The 21,107-nt window shown below is 42.9% G+C and overlaps 2 protein-coding genes across 2 annotated transcripts in view; one reads left to right on the top strand and one right to left on the bottom strand.

The window, feature by feature from the left end:
* Positions 1–6,090, bottom strand: part of USO1 (USO1 vesicle transport factor) — a 94,969-nt gene extending 88,879 nt beyond the window's left edge. The window contains exon 1 of the mRNA XM_030877894.3: positions 5,834–6,090. Within this exon, the coding sequence (XP_030733754.1) occupies positions 5,834–5,899 (66 nt within the window). The 5' untranslated portion in view covers positions 5,900–6,090. The remainder of the gene's footprint in view (positions 1–5,833) is intronic.
* Positions 6,091–6,212: 122 nt separating this feature from the next.
* The window catches only part of G3BP2 (G3BP stress granule assembly factor 2), a 76,852-nt gene continuing 61,957 nt past the window's right edge, over positions 6,213–21,107 (top strand). Inside the window, exon 1 of the mRNA XM_060299486.1 lies at positions 6,213–6,436. The gene's annotated coding sequence lies outside the window, so the exon portion shown is untranslated. The remainder of the gene's footprint in view (positions 6,437–21,107) is intronic.

Raw genomic sequence — 21,107 nt, 5'->3', positions numbered from 1 at the left:
AGAATGTTTATGGCATTTCTGCCTGAGGTATAAAAATATAAGCATGTCTTTTCTATGATATCTACAACACAAAAAACAGACAGAACAGTATACATAATAAGAGATAAATGTATAAAAAGAAAAACAAATTTATATAAGAAATTCTTACATTCTCTCCTAAAAGATAATTCAGAAGTGATTACAATTACTTCTCAAACCATAAAGCATCAGGAATTACTTTGTCTTTTAGGCAGCCAAATGGGCAACACTTCATGAACTCCATAAAACTGATGATAATGAAGAACTTCTAAAATGCAGCATTCCTTTAAAAAGATATATCATTTAGGACAATAGTAACCAACATGTGTTCCTCAGAACACTAGACCTACAAGGTTTCCTGGAGGAAAAAATGTATATCATCAATTAGATTTGGCAAACACAACTTACTTTATATCTCCATCTTGAAAATATTTGAAAACATAACACAGTGCCTGTTTAATAAACCTTGTATAAGTATCAGGTTTTTTGTTTTGTTTTTGACCATCACTCAGTACACACTTCTTTAGTAACAGAACCCTTTCAAGTACATCTACTCACTTTCTTTGGGACATGGTTTGGTATGCAAATTTTAAATGATACAAATAATCTATACATAATAAACCTTCAAAAGAGCCACGCAGGGACTTCCCTGGTGGTGCAGTGGTTAAGAATCCACCTGCCAATGCAGGGGACACGGGTTCCAGCCCTGGTCCAGGAAGATCCCACATGCCACGGAGCAACTAGGCCTGTGCGCCACAACTACTGAGCCTGCGCTTAGACCGTGAGCCACAACTACTGAGCCCGTGCGCCTAGAGCCCGGGAGCCACAACTACTGAGCTCGCACGCCTAGAGCCCGTGCTCTGCGACAAGAGAAGCCACCGCAAAGAGAAGCCCGCATAGCGCAATGAAGAATAGCCCCCGCTCATTGCAGCTAGAGAAAGTCCACACGCAGCAACGAAGGCTCAACGCAGCCAAAAATAAATAAATTTATCCAAAAAAAAAAAAAAAAGCCATGTAGTTTTCAATAGACACTACTTAAAAAGAATATAAGAGACATCTTTGATTGGGTATAGAAGTGATCAAAGCACAAATCATTATTAAGGCTTTCTCTGACACTGTTATTATAAGAGAGCTAAGAGGGAAAACACATACCAGTTACTATACTGACCTGGTTATTAATGTAGAATATGAAACAGGAATCCAGATACAGGAGTTTCAGGCTACACATTTATAGTAACGTGGTATCTAATGCGCTTGACTAAACCAAAACTATGTCTAAATTTAAGTGCACATTCCTTAATAACTATTTTTATTAAAAGAAACTACAGCTGTGTCCATACTGTTAGCTCTTTTGCTTTTTAAGCCAGCTGACCAAAGTCTGATCGAAAAAGAGATGCCTGAACAGTAGAGTAATTCTGCATATCTTTTCTGGACTTTTGCAACTTTCATGCCTTGGGACACAATTTGAGAAGAGAACCCCCCCCTCTCCGCGATTTATCACCAAATGTAGTTGACACTTTTCTTGGAATCTGCCAAGAAACTCGCTTTTAAAAAAAGATATTAGTTGGAAGGTAGATGGGAAATTAAGCACGTCTGAGCACTCAAAAGAATGGGTAGGATTTTTACTATAATTAGTGTTTATTTGGACCTAGCAAAGTATGCCAAGGCTAAGGAGGCTTCAATCATCAGAAATCAGTGCCTTTCTCTACTAAAGTAAAAAAGAGAAATCAAATTAAAAAGTATTTGAGGGCTTCCCTGGTGGCGCAGTGGTTGAGAGTCCGCCTGCCGATGCAGAGGACACGGGTTCGTGCCCCGGTCCGGGAAGATTCCACATGCCGCGGAGCGGCCGGGCCCGTGAGCCATGGCCGCTGAGCCTGCGCGTCCTGAGCCTGTGCTCCGCAACGGGAGAAGCCACAACAGTGAGAGGCCCGCATACCGCAAAAAAAAAAAAAAAAAAAGTATTTGACTCTAAAACAGGAAAGGTTTAATGTGAATGAAATTCTAGACTTAAAATATTCCAAACTTTATAGAATTATTGACTATCATATGATACAAACACAAATATTTACTATTTTGTTTCTAAAGAACATCTTAATACCAGTCCAAAATTACTCTTAACTAAGTATGAAAAGCTAGGCACTACGCAAGCAATAATACAACTCACACAGTTAGAAGGCACGTTAGTTAAGAAAAAGCAGGAAAGCAGTCAAAGCACGGCAAACCTGAAAAATCCTTTAAGTAAAAAGTTCGACGTAATGAATTTCAATCATTCCAGAACTTTGATTCCTACAGTCTTTAAAAAGTATTGTTTCAGCACCTAGTAATTGGTAAGCTGCTATGATTACAGATCTGTGATTTCTTTCATAACACCATAATTAATTCATTTAACAAATATTTATTTAGTATTACTATGGAAAAATAAAGATTAAAATATCTACGGGGATTTCTCTGGTGGCACAGTGGTTAAGAATTCACCTGCCAGTGCAGGGGACACGGGTTCGAGCCCTGGTCCGGGAAGATCCCACATGCTGCGGAGCAACTAAGTCCGTGTGCCACAACTACTGAGCCCGCGTGCCACAGCTACTGAAGCCCATGGGCCTAGAGCCCGTGCTCCACAACAAGAGGAGCCACCGCAATGAGAAGCCCGCGCACCACAACGAAGAGTAACGCCTGCTCACCACAACTAGAGAAAGCCCGTACGCAGCAACGAAGACCCAACACAAATATTAATTAATTAAAAATAAAAATAAAATATATATGAACACTGCCCAAAAGACGCTTAAGAGTCCAGAAGAGACGGCACAGATTTAAAGGGTAGAAAATGGTAAAGAGCCTAAGAAATGCACAATCTACTTAAATTGTGAAGATTGCTCAGAGGGGAAAGATTCTATGCAGTTTGGTGGGGGAAAGAAGTAAGGGGTGCAAATCAGGGAAGGGATCGATGATGGATTTAAACGAGAAGTAGAATTTAGACAATGAAAAGAGGCTTTCCACTGGAAAGAGATGAGAATAGCAAAAAAGATGGAAAACCACAATGAAAATAATTTAATTTTGCAGGAATGGACAAACCTACAAAATACTAGCCGATAGTGTAGAAGTTAGATATTCTAAGCTCTGGCAACTGGAATATCCAGGTCACTTCAAATCACCAATGAAAAGATCTAATATTGTACCAACACACTCTATTGATGCTCTATAAATACTTCTAAATTAGTGACCCATGACCCCTTATACCAATTATTCTTCCTGATGGAATGAGATGGTGAAATAAATTTTATTCATACTGTAACTCAGAATAAACTATTAATTCTCATCAGAAGACATATTAGTTCTCCAATTTTGAGTATACACGTTCAAAGTTAGTCAAGAACAAGGACTCCCCCCAACTTTCCTTTCAGTTTATATATACAAGATACACATCTGATACTCAAGTTTCACTTTGAAATCATGATATAAAAGTTATGTTGTTCCAGTCACTATGGCAAGATCAAAGTGTTCTAGTCTCAGCTCTGCCATACTGTGCAAGTTGCTTTAGTGCCCTGTGCCTCAGTTTCCTAACTTGTAAAATAAGGGGGTTCCACCTGGATGATCTGCAAAGGGCCTTTCAGCTTTAAAATCCTATACCCAGTTAAATGTACATCACCTTTTCTACAGAAGTCATTGTGCCAAGACTAACTATAACAAAAAGAGTATTCTTTCCCTAAACACATGTAATAAAAATTAGCCTTTATTAAGCACATACTAAGTCTTAGGCTCTTTCTATTCCTTATTTCACTTAATCTTCACTACACCCATCAGAGTAGGCATTTTCCTCATTTTACTCATAAGGTTTTAGCCATCTCTTGCCTGTTCAATCCAATTAGGGGTGGAAGGCAAGGATTCAAATCAAGGTCTAACTCCAAAGCAAGCTCTAATAAACCACACTATAAAACTTGGTGCCTCAAAGAAAAATATCAGGCAGATAATATACACAAACAAAAGCTGAAGGGGTGGGCTGTGTGACTATGGTAACCTGGAGAGAGCGTGGTCTTCTAAGAGCGCAACTGAGCTGCCTTGAAGCCACGGTGGGAATGGACAAGAGAAGCCAAATATCGGTTTGTGTGTCTGCATGTGAAATCTCCTGATTTTCAAATGAAGGAAGATAGATTCACCAGCCTTCAGCTTCTGCTTTAAACAGTTCTAACTCAGATTTTGTGAGTTGAGTTGTAATAATTATATAAATTTCCAAAATTCCCAGATAAGTATTAAAATACGGGGCAGCAGCAATAAAGCCTAGGCTTTGATTTAAGGCAAACTTTGGTTGAATCCCTGCTCCATTACTAGCAGTGTGACCTAGGTCAGGTAACTTCACCTCTCTAAGCCTCATTTCTTCATTTGTAAAGTGAGGATACTATCACCTATCTTTCAGGGTGGTTAGGGATCTAAGGAGAATGTGAACTATAAAGAGCACAGTACCCAGCACAAGGTAAGGGCTTGACAAATGAAAGCTATTATTTACCCTTCAGGATTCCAGTAACACAGAACATGGGATCTATGTTCATAGACAACCCAGTAATGTCTACAAATACTACCCAAAGTTTACCTTTAAAATGCCATACTCTGGACTTCCCTGGTGGCGCAGTGGTTAAGAATCCGCCTACCAATGCAGGGGACACAGGTTCGAGCCCTGGTCCGGGGAGATCCCACATGCCGCAGAGCAGCTAAGCCCTTGCACCACAACTACTGAGCCTGCGCTCTAGAGCCCATGCGCCACAACTACTGAGGCCGTGTCCCACAACTACTGAAGCCCGCGCACCTACAGCCCGTGCTCTGCAACGAGAAGCCACCGCAATGAGAAGCCCGTGCACCGCAACGAAGAGTAGACCCCGCTCGCTGCAGCTAGAGAAAGCCCGCGCGCAGCAACGAAGACCCAACGCAGCCCCCCCAAAAGGTCGTAGCTTGTCACTTTCTTGTAGATCTAAAATTACTCTCAAATTAAAAGCTTAGTTTAAAAAAAGTCATATACACTCATTTCTAATAGACAACCAAACTTCGAAGAAAGTTTATCCTAAACCTAAAATCGAACCAACTTATCAAATACTGTTTGTAGTAGCTAACAATTTTTTTAAAGTGACGCTGCAAATCCTGTTACCACGAGTTCAGACTTCTGAATGGGGTGAATGGAAGGGAAATGTGTTTCCAAAGCAGTTTGAGCGCGAAAGATCCCTACAACGTCCGAGGGAGTATTTCCCAAATAGTTGGGTAAGACTGAAAAACGGGGTCCGAACTAATAACACCTGGCAGAACGACCTGTCTCCAATTAAAGGGACAGGGGCAGGCAGCTTCGTGCCCAAACTATCGTATTATTCTTAGCCAACTGCTCTGGTCAACAGCTGGGTTTTAAACCTTCTTGCTGTCTTCCCCAAAGCCCCATTCCAGACCGCGAGGGAGGGAGCTGGACTTTCCTCACCGCCAGTGTAGACACTGGCGAAACGGGAGGGACAGGCCCGCGGCCCCGAGGGGCGTGGGAGACAGGTCGGGCCACCGCTGCCCCGGATCGATGACTTCCCGGGCGGCACCACCCGCGGACCACCACCAAGCGGCCTGCGGAGCTGTTGTCAGCAGGGCCGAGCCGCCGCGCTGGGGGTTTCGCTGGGGGCGTGAGGAAATAACTCGGGGGTTTCAGGAGACGAAGGAAGGCACAGGGGCAAAGGGGGAGGAGGCGTTTGGACTCCCGGCCCAGTGACGCGCGGGACGTGACCTCCGGGCCCCCGAGTCCTCCGTCCCAGTTCCTGCCCGGACCCTTCCCAAGTCCCGGACCCGCCGCTCCTCTCACCGTCTCAGCTTCTGTGTGCTGGGGTCCGGCACTCTGACCCCCCATAACCCCGCGGAGGAAATTCATCTTGCCGCTCAGCCACCGGCTCCACCGGCCCCGTCGGGAAAGAAAAGATAACTTCCCCTGTCCTCCGCAGGGCCTGGCCCCCCAAGCCCGCACTCAGCGCTCTCCGGCCGCCGCCAACACCGCCTCTTACTCGGCAGCAGCTCCAGCCCCCTAAGCCCGGAAACAGCCTCCACCACCTGTCGAAATGCGCATGCGCGGGGACGTGGCATTACGTGGCTGCTCGAAGGGCGAAGCCAAGGGGGAAAGCAGGCGAGAGGAGGCCGGTAGCCTGGGTCCGCCCAAGCCCCGCCCACTGCTCAGGCCCCGCCTCCCTCCGCAAGGACACGCCTCCTACCCCAGCCCTGCGCTGGTCGCTCGGGCTGGTCCCAACCACCCATTTGGTCCGAGCCCTGCCCTGCCAGCTGGAGAGGATCCGGATAGTGTACGCATTTTGGCTTGCAGGGTGTTTAATTGTCGCCGGACGTAGTGCAAGCTGTCAAATCTGGGGTCGTATTTTGTTGAGTCGAAAGTGAAATTTTCCTTCGGCCGACGTGACAGGTAAGGGTTCCCGGCCCCTGGAAGGGTTCTTTTGGTTTCGCGGTGTAGCAGTACCGGCGTTGTGGCCTTCTTGTCCCCGCATATTGCATTTCTTTACAGGGCTTTGTTTGGTGGTAAAAAGGTTGCTAGAGCCCCCTCATTCCACTGCCACAGGAGGGCGCATTTCTCAGCTCTTGCTCTTCCAACCTGCTAAAAGGAATTCCTGGATCTAAATACCAGGTACACCGCTATTTTCCTGTGGTGTGGGGAGGAAACCACTCGAACCCTGCATTTAACTTACTAGAGAAAATACATTGATCTGCCGTGTCAGTTCGGCAGCTAGTAGCATGACGTTTTGTTATTAACTCTAAACCCCTACATTTTCGGTGTGGTTTTTATTTTAGCATGAAAAATGGCATTTTTCAAATCGGTATGCCTTGTTTCTTTCGAAATGAGAGTGCCAGGTACACACGCTTATGGAGTAGTCTTGTAAATAAATATCTTGAACCTAAAAAGCGCAGGGTCTAGTTAGCTAACTGATTAATACACGTCTCCACTTGGATGCCCCACAGGTCTCAGATTCCCCGGCCTCCCTTAAAGAAAACAAAATCAATGTGCTTTTTCTTTGTGCCCTGACACGCTCTTTGGTACCATTAGCCAAATAATTGCCTAAGCTAGAAGGAGGAAGCTGGGAGGAATCTGAAACTCTGGATTGCACCCCCATGTGTTCAGTAGTCAATCCTGTCATGTCTATTTATAGAATATTGCTCAAATAGGTCTCTGCTCTCCATGCTCTCTGCTTCTGACATAGTTTATGTTGTCATTTTTCACCAAGATTATGGCAATAGCTTCCTAACTAGTTTGTCTGCATTCACGCCCTGGCTTCCTTCCAGTCATCTGCAGTCCACCCTTGGGTGAGCCTAACAATAACAAAACATCTGTCTGTGTTGATCTTCTTCTGAAAGTCCTCCAGTGGTTGCCCATTCTCTCCATAATAAAATCCAAACTCCTTAGCTTGGTGTACAGGCCTATTATGTTCTGGCTCTTGCCTGTCTTTCTAGCTCCTGTCTCCCTCACATACTCTGGATATATGCCTGGATATGCCCTTCCCCTCCCTCCACTTCATCAAGGAAACTCCTGCTAGTTCCTTAAGACTTTTTTTTTTTAATTTATTTTTATTTATTTTTGGCTGTGTTGGGTCTTTGTTGCTGCTCACAGTCTTCCTCCAGATGCCGCGAGTGGGGGCTACTCTTAGTTGCGGTGCGCGGGCTTCTCATTGCGGTGGCTTCTCTTGTTGCAGAGCATGGGCTCTAGGCTTGTGGGCTTCAGTAGTTGTGGTGCGTGGGCTCAGTAGATGTGGCTCACGGGCTCTAGAGCACAGGTTCAGTAGTTGTGGCGCATGGGCTTAGTTGCTCCACAGCATGTGGGATCTTCCCAGACCAGGGCTTGAACCCGTGTCCCCTGCATTGGCAGGCGGATTCTTAACCACTGCGCCACCAGGGAAGCCCCATAGTTCCTTAAGACTTAACTCTGGCATCTTCTGAAAGCTCTTCCTGAAATCCAGATACGTATGTATATGCTAGCACTTTGCAGTTGTTGATATGCGGGAAGCTCTCAATAAATGCCTGTTGAACCGGACTGTTAAGGGCACAACTATGTTATTCATTTTTATATCTCTGTGGCTTAGCATTGTCCCATAAAAGGTGATATTAATGGATACACGAACAAAACATTAAAGGAAATATGAGTATAATGCTAAGGAAGAAGGTCCTTTTTTCATCCGTAAAGTGGGATTGCAGATAACACATATCACAAAGGCTCTGGTGCATGTTCCTAGTGCCAAGATTTTAAGCCTGGGTGACTTGGAGAACAGTGGGGATCATACTGCCCAAAATACTGTACACTAAGCATTGTCCTCTGCTTTAAAACTGGACACTTGACGTTTTGCTTCAGACATTTTCCGTGGGGGCATTTCATTGCAGCCTAAAAAAAGTAACCAATAAATGCTCAGCATTTTTATTACCAGGTAATGTGTGCAAAGAACTTCACCCAGTCCCTAAGCCTTACCCCTCCCTGAGCCTCTCCTCACCTCCTCCCTGTGCCCCACTCTACCCCACTATCAGAGATAAAGCTCTGAGGTCAAGTGGGGCTCATGGATGTCTACCACATGTATTATTTGGTAATAAAAAGCAGCGCCTTGACATCTTAGCAGAATTATTTTAAGACACCGCCCTTTTCAAAATGCCCTGCTTTGTTTTAAATTTTGCTGAATGTAGTAAGTCACTAACAGCGTACTATGAGTTTTCCCTTCACTTGACCTGTTTTCTTCCCTAACAGCCTCCACTGGCCAGGAAGGACTATGGGCAGGAGAAGTGGGCAGTCTGGGACAGAGGAAATGAGGGTGGAGCCCCCAGATTTCCCCTTGACCTCACAGTCTTGCCTCTCTCCTGGTGTCTGGGAAGGGGTAGAGCCGCTTGATGCTTCCAGGAAAAAGAGGAGGCAGAGAGGGTACAGTGCCTAATTTTTCCCCCAATCGGGCGTCTGAAAGGGGAGCAGCCATGAAATGGACTGAAAAGAGAAAGGAGATTACATGCAAATCCAGTTCCACTGATTTTATAGAGAAAAGTCAGAGACCATGTCTCGTTCCTATTTGTACCCTTTAATGATCTAGCATAATTCCTTTTACATGGCAGATGCTCAAGCACCATAAAGGAAGAGAAAACATGAAAACATTGTGACTGCCTGACTTACACCCTTATACTTCTCACTTTCTTAAGTCTAAATATTCAGTATAAGAATGTCATGAATCATTAAAATGCGTATAATCCAAAATTTTAACTTGGGTAAATCAAAATTATTTTTCTGACAACAGAGCAACTAACAAAATTCATTGGTTTGAAATCCACTTTTAGAATTGCTTCCTTACGATCCCCTAGTTCAGTCGCTCTCCTCAGTGGCCCACTTTCCCCATCCTTTCTTACTTTCTAGTGGCAAACTCAACAATAACAATGAAATATCATTGCACAAGATTATGTTTTGATTGAGGGTGGTGGTGATAGGGTGGGATGTTGTCCATACCTACTTAGGAGGATGAGTGGAGGTGATAATTTGTGTTTGAAATATATCACATACAGGTTTTTAAAGACTAGTTACTGGAAAATCAGGGTTCAACAATATTTCTGATAACATTATGTATTAATTTTATTCATTAATCAAACAACACACAGCAAAATAAAGTGATAATGATGAAACAGCAATTGAAATTCATAACCAATCAATAGTAACAGTATCAAAAACATTCGTGCTCTATCTTTGCTAGACTATCTATTCAAAGGACTTTACATAAAATGATTTACTTGATCCTCACAACAACCTTATGGATAGCGTCATTAGCCCCATTTTTCAGATGGCGAAGCAGGCACAGAGAGTAACTTGCCTGATGTCATACCACTAGGAAGTGGCACAGCTGGGACATAAAGTGGCAATCTAACTCCAAAGCCTGTGCTCTTATGTACTATGCTATCTGACCTCTCTAGACTCAAGGCACTAAGTAGGAAGGTGGTCTACAAGTTCCTGTGTAGTCTGGCCCCTCTGTTGTCTCTCTGACCCTACCTCCTGCTTTATTCCTTCTAGTCTAGCAACACTGGCTTGCTTGTGTTCCTGAAATTTGATTTCCCCTCATGGCCTTTGTGCTTGTTTTTTCCTGTGTTTTGGTTGTTTGCTACTCTACCCACATGGAGAAATGCCTTACTCCCTTCACCTTATTTAAGTCTGCTCAAAGGCCACTTGGGTCTCTCCTGACTGTTTTACGTTGCAACCTCCCCATACTCCTCCTTCCTCTGCTCTGCTTATTTTCCTCTGTAGCACTTATCAGTCTGCTACCTTATTCTCTTAAGATGCCATCAAGTTCACCTCAGAGAAAGAAGGAAAGAAAAAAAACCAAAAACGCTGCTGACTCTAAGATGCCATCCACCAAAAGACACATCCCAATTTTAGGTTTCATAAAATGTGAAGAAATGTTCATCATAGCATGAATGGAATCTTGTTTATTGTGTATTTCCCCACCATCACCTGAATGTAAACCCTTAAGGGTAGGGATTTTAGCCGTTTTGTAAATTGCTATATCTTCAGTGCTTAAGCACAGTATCTGATGCACGGACAGCACTTAGTAGCTCTTTAATGGATGAATGAACTCCCCAAATGAGGAAATTCCCACTTTCAGCTTGTATGCATGAAAGCAGAAATTCTGCAGTGTTGCTGCATTGCATGGCAGCCAGACTTCCTCAATAGAGTCTGAAACGGGGTCCTCAGAAAATTGTATTAACTAATTTTATTTTATGAGTATTTTGTTGGCTTTCAGTAACCAACTTAGTAATTAACACTTAGTCATATGTAAAGACAAACGTCTGGGGAAGGACTTAAATTTTTAGAATCAGATAGCATCCCATTGGGAGAATCATCTCAACATCCCAGTGGCAAGCTTACTTTTGTTTGAAATTCGTTACACTAATGCGGTTATTGTCATCATCGTAGACTCCTTCTTCTTCTCTAAGACAGGTAATACATTCATATGGTTAAAATCTAAAGTACAAAAGGGTATTTAGCAAAAAGTCTCCCTACTATTCCTTGGCCACCCAGGCAATTAATATAGACAATTATTGTTTATCCTTCCAGATATACATATATGCATATGGAGTCTCTCGCTTTTAATAACACAAATAAATGTAGCACATTGTACACACTGTTTTACACCTTACTTTTTCCCATTTAATATATCTTGGAAATGGTTCCATACAAGAAGAGGTATTCCTCATCCTTTCTTATTGTGTTCCATGAAACGCTTTAAAAATATTTTTTAAAGCCCTAGGAATTCCTTGGAAGAGGAGGGTGCAAGAAAGAGGGTTCTGGGCCCCCATCCTGCTCCATTTGATTGATTTCATTTGTTTATACTTCCTATGTCATTTGAACAAAAAGATTCAGAGGCTAAAATGTTGGACAGCCACCTCTCTTAGGAGATGCGAAACATGACCAAGGCAAGCACTTGGAACAGTCAAGTAGTTTCACATGCTCTAGAGTCCAGGATGCAAATTTCTGCTCTACCTGTTTTGAGAAGAACAATAATAGTATCTTCCTCATATGGTTGTTGTTAGAATTTTATTAGATAATAGCTTTAATGTGCTTAGTACTGTAGTACATGAAGCAGAGTAAGTACTTAATAAAGGTTAGAGTGGAGACTCAGATACCTTTGGTGTATATCATCAATTTCTTAACAACCGAACATTTAAAGATATTACCCTATAATAGTACTCAACTCAAACTTTATTGGCTCATGTTACTGAAAAGTCTGATACTTCAGGTATGACTTGATCTGGGGCATCAAGATAATCTCTCCAGGATCTGGGCTTTCATTATATCTGGACTCTGCTCTTTATATTGGTTTCTTTCTCTGGCTCTGTACAAGGGCAAGTTGGCTGTCAGTTCCTGCAGTCCTATAACCTCCCAGGACCAAGTTCATCAAGGAAGACTGCTCACCTCTCTCCTTAGAATCTCAGCAAAAGTCCTCTTATGACTCACTGGATCTTATTGGGGCACGTGTCTTTGTGTTGGGCCAATTCCTATAGCCCTGTGTGTGAGGTGCTCTGATTGGCCTTGATTCACACGCCCACCTCTAAAACAAGCAGTGGGAATCCTCCCCTCAATTCAAAGCATATGGCATAAGAACAGGGGAACAGGGACTTTCTTCAAAGGAGGGCTAGACTACTGTTCCAGGAGAAAGTTTATCAGGATAGGAAAAATAGAATAGATGCTCACTATATCCCCTGATGGACTTGACTGCTTGCCAGGTTTTTGGGGTTTTTTTTTTTGGTATTTTTTTGCTCAGGACGCGCAGGCTCAGCGGCCATGGCTCATGGGCATAGCCGCTCCGCAGCATGTGGGATCTTCCCGGGCCGGGGCGCGAACCCGTGTCCCCTGCATTAGCAGGCGGACTCTTAATCACTATGCCACCAAGGAAGCCCGCCAGGTTTTTTTAAAAAATATTTTCCCAGCAGTGCCACTACCATTTGCTCGCATCAGTACTGTTGCTGTGTGAAAGGTTCAAGAGATCATGTTGCATTATTTAATAAAAGTAATTTTACATTGCTTTGTATTTATATCTGCAAGCAAAGCCATATCTACACCCTCTTTTAAAAAAGTACAGTCCAGGTGTGTTTCCATTCTTTGGAAAATACAATAAAGAGAATTGCTTACTTACGAAACACCTTAACTAGGAAATCTCATTTTCACTTCCAACGGACTTTTTATAAGACTGTTTATTAAAGGACAAATTTATCAGCTCCAGGCCCAGGCACTCTTACCTCCTGTAGAGAATTTGACTGTCACCTCTCCACACCCACTGTGTTCCCCCAACATCTATAACTAGCTGAACAGGCAGGTCCTGAATAGCCAGGATGGGGTGGAAGATTTTACTGCCCCATTGCACAGCTAGACTAAGTCCTTTGAAGTTCGCATTACTAGGTGATGCCAAGATTCCCTGGAAGCTTAAGATGACTTAGTATGGAGTCATTGCCACGTTCATCAGCAGTTCACGACCCAGAGCAAGTTGCAGCTGACCACCTCATTTGCCTGAGTCTGTGGCCCAGGTGAGTACAAGAGCAGGGGACCCTGTAGGCTCTCTCTTGGAAGAGCCTACAGTCGGTCAATGTAGATTGGACCTTCAGGCCAGCAGGATGGTAACTGACCTGGAACAGAACTTTTCAAAGCCAGCCCACATGTCAAAGATCCCCTCTCTCCCCAGTTCCAATTCTTTAATTATGTTGATTATGAGCAACCAATGGCCTATGATGGCAAATTATTCACTGTATGAATAATTGGGGTAGGCTCAATAACTCGCAGATAATAGGTGGAGGGTCCAGAGCTGGCGTGCAGTTTGAGGAAAGAAGAGGGAGCTGGGTGTGGACCTAATTGTCTGCCCACAGATCAGGCGTCCATGGGCAGAGGAATGGAAGATGAGAAGATGATGAGCACAGAGAGGCAGAGGAGAGAAGTCTTCTCTTTAGCTTGACTGTTCCATGATGCTGCCCTGCCCAGGATCTCAAACACCATACTAGTCATGGGTAGTATAAAGAACTAGAAGAGCTCCAGCTTACGCTTCCCACTACGCTCTCCCTACCTCCAACACCCGCATACACACATGGCCTTTCCAGGGCAGGGCCACAGTTTGTGAGACCCAAATGACCCACAACCAAGTCCTTAAACTGCTCCCTCTCTCCCACGTATGTGCATAGTGGGTCCTAAATAGCTCAGAATCCAAGGTCTCAAGAGGTCATTGCCACAGCCAATCTCCTTCCTGTGAGGGCACTGCTATCTAGGTCTGGTTCAGGTTTCTGAGTCAGAGCAAAATGACTCTACTGGCATTTGGATACTTATTTCATGGTATAATAAATATCAAGATCTTTGTTTTTTTTCAAAGCTCAGAATTCATAACCATTTAAAACAAATCAATGAAACTACAAATTTAACAGCTTTCATTTTAATAGAATTAGTGATTCTAAGTTCTGCTGTGTCCTTCAACTTCAGGAGAGTTGCATATCTGATGGGTTGGTTGGACCTGAGTACAGTGCCTTCCTGTACCTTTCAGTCTTCTGCCTGGAGCTTTTGGAATCTTGGCCTGAAGGTAGCTACTCGGGTCTGGCCAGAGACTTAGGCTCCCTGTTTTTGAGTTTTCCTTGCCGTTTTAGGAAGGATGGTCCTTCTTGGGGACTAACTCCTGCCTTCCCTGGTGGAATGAACCACTTTGTTCAAAGAGCTTTTCTCCCAAAATTCATACTCAGCCCCTCCCTCTTTTTGAGGGGTGGGATGGGGTAGGAGATGGAGTTGCAGGAGCTGATTGATAATGAGAGGGGGTTAGAAAGGCTTCTGTGAAGGAGAGAAGAGACAAAGAAGAGGAAGGGGAGAGAGTGGTGAAAGAGATCCAAGAAACTGAATGGAACTGCTGACTAATATCTGCAACTAGAGTATTACACCCACAGAAATACAGGTTGTTTTTTTTTTTTCTTCAGTACTTAAAAATTGCTCGGTATAGCAGAATACTGAAAACAGATGTGCTTGGTTTCCTGAACTACTGATTCAGCAAACATCTGAGTCTCTGTCCTCTCTGCCAGGCCCTGCTATAATTTCTCTCCCACTATAGATTCATTCTGGAGTGCTAAAATTCTTATTCCCATTTCATAGAGAGCGAAGCCTGGGCTTCAGCATGGTATAGGTCAAAATGGCATGTTTTGTTTGCAAGCCTAAACAGAACTGGGTTTTCATTCTAGTCCTGCCACTTTTGAATGGTGTAGTCTTGGGCAAATTAAACTTAATTTTGCTATATCTGTTTTGATTACCTTCTGCCTTGCAACAGAAAACCAAAGAATGCCTTAAAACAAATTGTCTGGGATCTAAGCTGGAATCTTTCTGCTAAGCAAATACTTGGCTTGAGGCTTTCATCTTTTTTGTTACAAGCTGGTTGTAGTTGCATCCTTATCTGGAAAGAAAGAAGGGCAAAGGTCAAGGTCAAAAGTTATCTATCAACAAGTTATCTCTCCTTCCCCACTCTTTTCACTCTTGTAACTTTTATTCTGAACTAATTTTAGAATTGAAGAAAGGTTGCAAAAATTGTACAAAGAATTCCCAAATATTTTTCACCCAGATCAAACCGTTAACATTTTTACCCCAATTACTTTATCATTTTTTTCTCTCTAAATATATACATTTTTCCCCTGAATCATCTGGAGAAGAATTTATAGGCATGATGTCCCTTTACTTCAGTGTCTAATTCCTAACAACAAAAACATTTTCTTAAATAACACAGGCCTTATTCAAATTTTGCCAGGAGTCCCAATTATTTTCTTTTCTGGCCCAGTATCCAAACCAGGATTACACACTACATTTTGATGTTGTCTCTATAGTCATCTTCAGTCTGGAACGGTTCCTCTTTCTTTGTCTTTTATGATTTCAATATTTGGAATAGTACAGGATAGATCAGTTATTTTGTGGAATGCCCCACAATTGGGGTCTGTCTGACCTTCCCGATTAAGTTCAGATGGTGCATCTTTGGCATCTTTGCTAGGAATATCTCAGAAGTGCTGCCCTTCTCACAGTGCGTCGTCTTAGGAGGTACATAACATTTGTTTGTCCCACTATTAGCGATATTAATTTTGATCATCTGTTTAAGGTGTTGTCTGCCAAACTTCTCTACTGTACATTTAACTATTTTTTTCCCTTTGATGTTAATAAGTATAATTGGGGGGATATGCTTTAATATTGATAAATATCCTGTTTCTCATCAAACTTTCACCCTTCAGTTTTAGCATCCATTGATAATTCTTACCTGAATCAATAGTAGTTGCCAGTCTGCTGTTCGTATAAAAACCTTTCCAGGAAGCCCCATCTTTCAACTTCTACCTATTTTGTTAAGAACTTTGCCCAGCCTTAGTTGCAAGAGAGCCTGGGAAATGCATTATTATGTTATTCTGCTTTGGTATAAGCATATTGCTACCCCCAGTAAAATTGGGGTTCTCTTAAGTAAAGAGGGGAGAATAAACACTTACTACACCTTGCCAACCCAATAGCATCATTCTAAGGATTAAATTATTAAATGGTCTTTGTAAAAACATCTACCAAGGAGCCTGTAACATGGTTGATATCTTAAAATATCCCTCCCCAACCTGTGGGAACAGGGTTTTGTTTATTTGTTTTGTTTTGTTGATCACTTGTGGTCACATAGCTAGTAAATAGCAGAACAGGTCTACAAACCCTAGTCTGGTCCCTACACCATAGTTTCCTTTTGCTGGTTTTAGAAATTCTGTATTCTCTTAAATCTTTCAGCTGTATGACTAAAACTACCTCTACAGTATATTAATATATAAAACTATATTAATCTGTACAACTGTTGTAGAATGGTCCTGTTTACCTAGATGAAGATAGCATTATGTATATATTAAATAAATAAAACCTGACTTAAATTTCTTTATATGTGGGTGTGTTCCTCTCCATGTAGTCCAAGGCAGTTGTTCTCTTCTGGGGTAATGGCTATTAATTCCTCCAGGAATCATAATCTGGAAAGACATCGAGGGGAAAATGGTTAGAGAATAAGGGTGTCTGCTCAGCATTATAAATAAATACAACCCCATGTTTTATTGATTCTTTGCAGTTTTTAAAATATTTAAGAGAAAGAGAGAATTGTAAAACTCTATCCCCTGCCAACGATAAGAATTGGAATTTTAAAATTCCCTTGTCACAGAACCAGTATGAAAGAACATAAAATTTTAATACCAGTTGGCAGCAGAAAATGTCACTTCATTTAACTCAGAATTTTACACTGAACATCATGGAGAATAATAATATCAGTACATGAGAGAAATAAAAAATGATGATAGAAATGTGATAAATCAGGATACAAAATTGTATATACTGAATGATAGTAGCTAAGTTTAAAATATACGGGGAATTCCCTGGCGGTCCAGTGGTTAGGACTCCGCACTTCCACTGCAGGGGGCCAGGGTTCGATCCCTGGTTGGGGAACTAAGCTACTGCAAGCTGATCTTGTAAGCTGCATGGGGTGGCCAGAAAAAAAAAAAAAAGATTAAATAAAATAAATAAATAAAATTGGGTAAGTATTTAAAATATATACATAGGAAGAAGCCTAGAAAGAAATGTAGTAAGATGTGAATTCAGAGTGGTTATATTTCAGTGGAAGGATATGGGTCATGTTTTCTTCTTTCAACTGTTCCATAATTTTTACTGGATAAATTTGTCTTTAAATAAACATGCCCCTTTTCTTTTCCTCTAAATAATCACAAATAATAACAAGCTTAGAAAAGATATTAGGTAGAAACAGTTTTGGAAGAGAAACATCTGGAGCCCCTGACAAAACTATTAGTTTGCTTTTGAGGAGAAACCCAAGGAGCCCCATGTTGCAGCTGATGCCTGAACTTGAATTTCATTTCATCCATCTTGGTACCATCTACTTTCCTCCCTCCCTTCCATTCTTTCTTTCCTTCTTTTCTCTTTTACTGTAAGGTAGGTGAAGAGATTAATTTTAAGAAAGAGATAGAGTTTCATATAGTAGAAAGAACATTACAGTTTTAAAGCCAGATAGATATGAATCCTGGCATCATCATTTATAAATTCCACAGACATTATCTGAGCAATTACTATGCAATGTACTGTTGTAGGCTTTGGAGATTCAGCAATGATTGAAAACAGGTAAAAATGTCTGTTTTCATGAAACTTATATTCTAATGGGGGTAGACAGTGTGATTTAAAAGGTCCTGGAAGGACCCTTGGATCAAAAAATACCTTCCTAACAGATGTTTACAATGCATAAAAGTATGCCATGAAGGACTTAGCCTTTTGGGTCAACAAACATCTTCTTTTAGCCTTTTGGGTCAACAAACATCTTTTTTTTTTTTTTTTTTTGCGGTACGCGGGCCTCTCACTGTTGTGGCCCCTCCCGTTGCGGAGCACAGGCTCCGGACGCGCAGGCCCAACGGCCATGGCTCACGGGCCCAGCCGCTCCGCAGCATGTGGGATCTTCCCGGACCCGGGCACGAACCCGTGTCCCCTGCATCGGCAGGCAGACTGTCAACCACTGGGCCACCAGGGAAGGCCAAACATCTTCTTTTAAAATGCAAATATCAATGAAAAGAGTACATTCTCTTCATGCTTAACGGTCCTTCATATATTAGTGTGAATTAATTGTCATATACCTCAGGAGCTAAATGAGAGCCATGCTTTGCTAGAATGAACATTTTAATTGTGAGAGGCCCATTAGGTACTATCCGGGAAGGGTACTCCTGAGTGGGTTTCCGAGTAAGCACTATGAGGGTCCTGTGGCACGAGGTAATTTAGGAAGGGCAAAGCAGATGAAGAAAGAACAGTGGTAGGAAATAAATTTAACCCTTAACATGTATGAGTTTGTCTTGGGGATCCAGAAGTCTTCCCAGGTTTAGATACCTCCCCTGCCTCCTTCCCTTCATAGTCAGGTATTTCTTTTAAAAGAGTACCTTAGGACCAGGACATTCCTGAGATACATATCTGTGACCTTTCTCAATCCCTCACATTATCAAATACTCCTAGGATGTATCATCTCTTTCACAAAATGCTTAAGATATAAATGGACGAATGAATGAGTACATTTTTTTTAAAGTAGTAAAGATCAGTAACAGCCCCACTGAGATGCAAATGCAAGTCCTCTGCTCATTCAGTAGCTTGCCTCTTGCTCACACTTTTATAAATTTATTTATTTATTTATTTAATTTTGGGTGTGTTGGGTCTTCGTTTCTGTGCAAGGGCTTTCTCTAGTTGCGGCTAGTGGGGGCCACTCTTCATCGCAGTGCGCGGTCCTCTCACTGTCACGGCCTCTCTTGTTGCAGAGCACAGGCTTCAGATGCACAGGCTCAGTCATTGTGGCTCACGGGCCTAGTCGCTCCACGGCATGTGGGATCCTCCCAGACCAGGGCTCGAACCCGCATCCCCTGCATTGGCAGGCAGACTCTCAACCACTGCGCCACCAGGGAAGCCCTCTTGCTCACACTTTTAAATGACAGTTCACTGTCAGAGACCTCTGGGTCTCTGAAAAGAACAAAATTTAAAACATGTAGATACCAAGGTTTATACTTACATCTCTATCTCTACATCCTCCATCCTCCCTCTGGTTCAGTTTTCACCTCAACCATGATGGTGCTTCTATTCCTGTTATTCTGAAATTGCGTCACGTAAGGTTGTGAAGAAGTTCTGTGAGAGTCTGGGGTCCATCCTGAGTCTTCAAAAGAACTCAGGTCAAAGAAGAGTCTCTTGTAAGGATATAGGGGAATCTTCAAGGAAATCTTTAGGAAGTACAGCCTGGCCTCATGAGAACTGGAGAGTGGACATGCAGGTAGCGTGTGTGAGTGTGTGTGTGTCTAGATATGTCAGGCTTCATAATCTCGTCTGTGCTTTTTTCAATGAGTCTATTCCATTCTCCTGCTTTCTGTGCTGACTCACAGCCTCTCTGCTTCCAGGCTTGCAAGTGGCTTTGGCCACTGACCAGACCCCAGCCCGTTCTCAATGTAACCTCACAGCTCAGCTCCCAGTAACTGACACAGGATGACTCTGGGAATCTGACTGGCTCAGCTTGGGTCAGGTGTCCATCCTGGTCCAGTTAGAAGGTGTGCTTAATGAATGTTCCCTCATTATTGCTGCTTATGTTCTCCTTTATCTTGGCTTACAGAGTGTAAGGGAGGTGGGAGGACAGGAGATTTGGTGCATCCTGTTGCAAAGACCCTTTGGACTGTTCAGTTTTACTTGAGTTTAGTCGTAGCTGGTATTATTATTATTATTTTTGCGGTACGCGGGCTTCTCACTGCTGTGGCCTCTCCCGCTGCGGAGCGCAGGCTCCGGACGCACAGGCTCAACGGCCGTGGCTCACGGGCCCAGCCGCTCCGCGGCACGTGGGATCCTCCCGGACCGGGGCACGAACCCGTGTCCCCCGCATCGGCAGGCGGACTTTCAACCACTGCGCCACCAGGGAAGCCCCGGTAGTTGGTATTATTTCCTAACAATTACTGCCAACAATTTCTTGTGCTGCGCACTTTTCATATATTGCCTTCATTAACTGTCTCAACCTCCTGACTTTCATCCCCTTTATGCAAAAGGAAATGGTTGAAAGAGCGAGGTTAAGTAACTTGCGAAGGTCACAAAGCTCAATTACTGGGATTTGAGCTGAGATTTTTGTGACTGCAGAGCCTGTGCCCTCTCCTGATTTTCCACATCTATCCCTGGGCATGTCATTGGCTGGTCCTGACCACTGCCATAGCTTAACCCCAGTACTTCCCTCAGGTAAGCTCTCCCACTTTGGAGAAGTAGATAATTTGTTAGAAGGAGAACTCTAACCAATAGGCTACAGAGCTCCACCCAGTAACAGTGTTTCCCAGTTGTTTCCAGTCTGAGACAAAGCTGTGATCTTGCCAGAACATATGTAGACAAGAAGAGGTTGCTGTCTTGGTTTCTCATATTGAGTCATCCACCAACTCAAGAAGTGGTCCAAACACACACTATACTTTGGCTCTTATATAAGTTATAAGTTATCATTAATGTTCAATAATAGCTTAGTGCTTAGTACCTGGTATGTGGTGGTATGTTCAATAAGCTTTTTTTTTTTTCCATTAAACTGAACTAGCCAACTTTAGCTTATGTCCTCTCATCAAATTGAAGCCAAGGGTCATCAGCGCTAGTTTGTTATTATCCAAGGGTCTTACTCCATTTGAGCCACTGTAACAGAATACCATAGACTGGGTGGCTTATAAACAACAGAAATTTATTTTCTACCAGTTCTGGTGGCTGGAGGCCCAAGATCGAGGTGCTGGCAGATTCCATGTCTGGCGAGGATCCACTTCCTGGTTCACAGACCTTTGTCTTTTTGTTGTGTCCTCACAAGGCAGAAGGGGCAAGAGCCTCATTTATGGAGGGCACTAATCCCATTTGGAGCCCTCATGACCTAATCACCTCCCAAAGCCCCCACCTACAGTGCCATCACATTGGGTGCTAGGATTTCAACAGAATTTGTAGGGGGAAACAAATAATCAGACTTTAGCACCAAGTTGAAGTTGAAGGAATTGAAAGGAATCATGATTAACAGGTTAGCAATGTTTCAAATGATTCTGTAAAA

This window comes from Globicephala melas, chromosome 5 (assembly GCF_963455315.2).
Source record: "Globicephala melas chromosome 5, mGloMel1.2, whole genome shotgun sequence".
Classification (NCBI taxonomy): domain Eukaryota; kingdom Metazoa; phylum Chordata; class Mammalia; order Artiodactyla; family Delphinidae; genus Globicephala; species Globicephala melas.
Note: the sequence above shows the minus strand (reverse complement) of the source record. Positions and strands in the feature narration are given on the sequence as shown.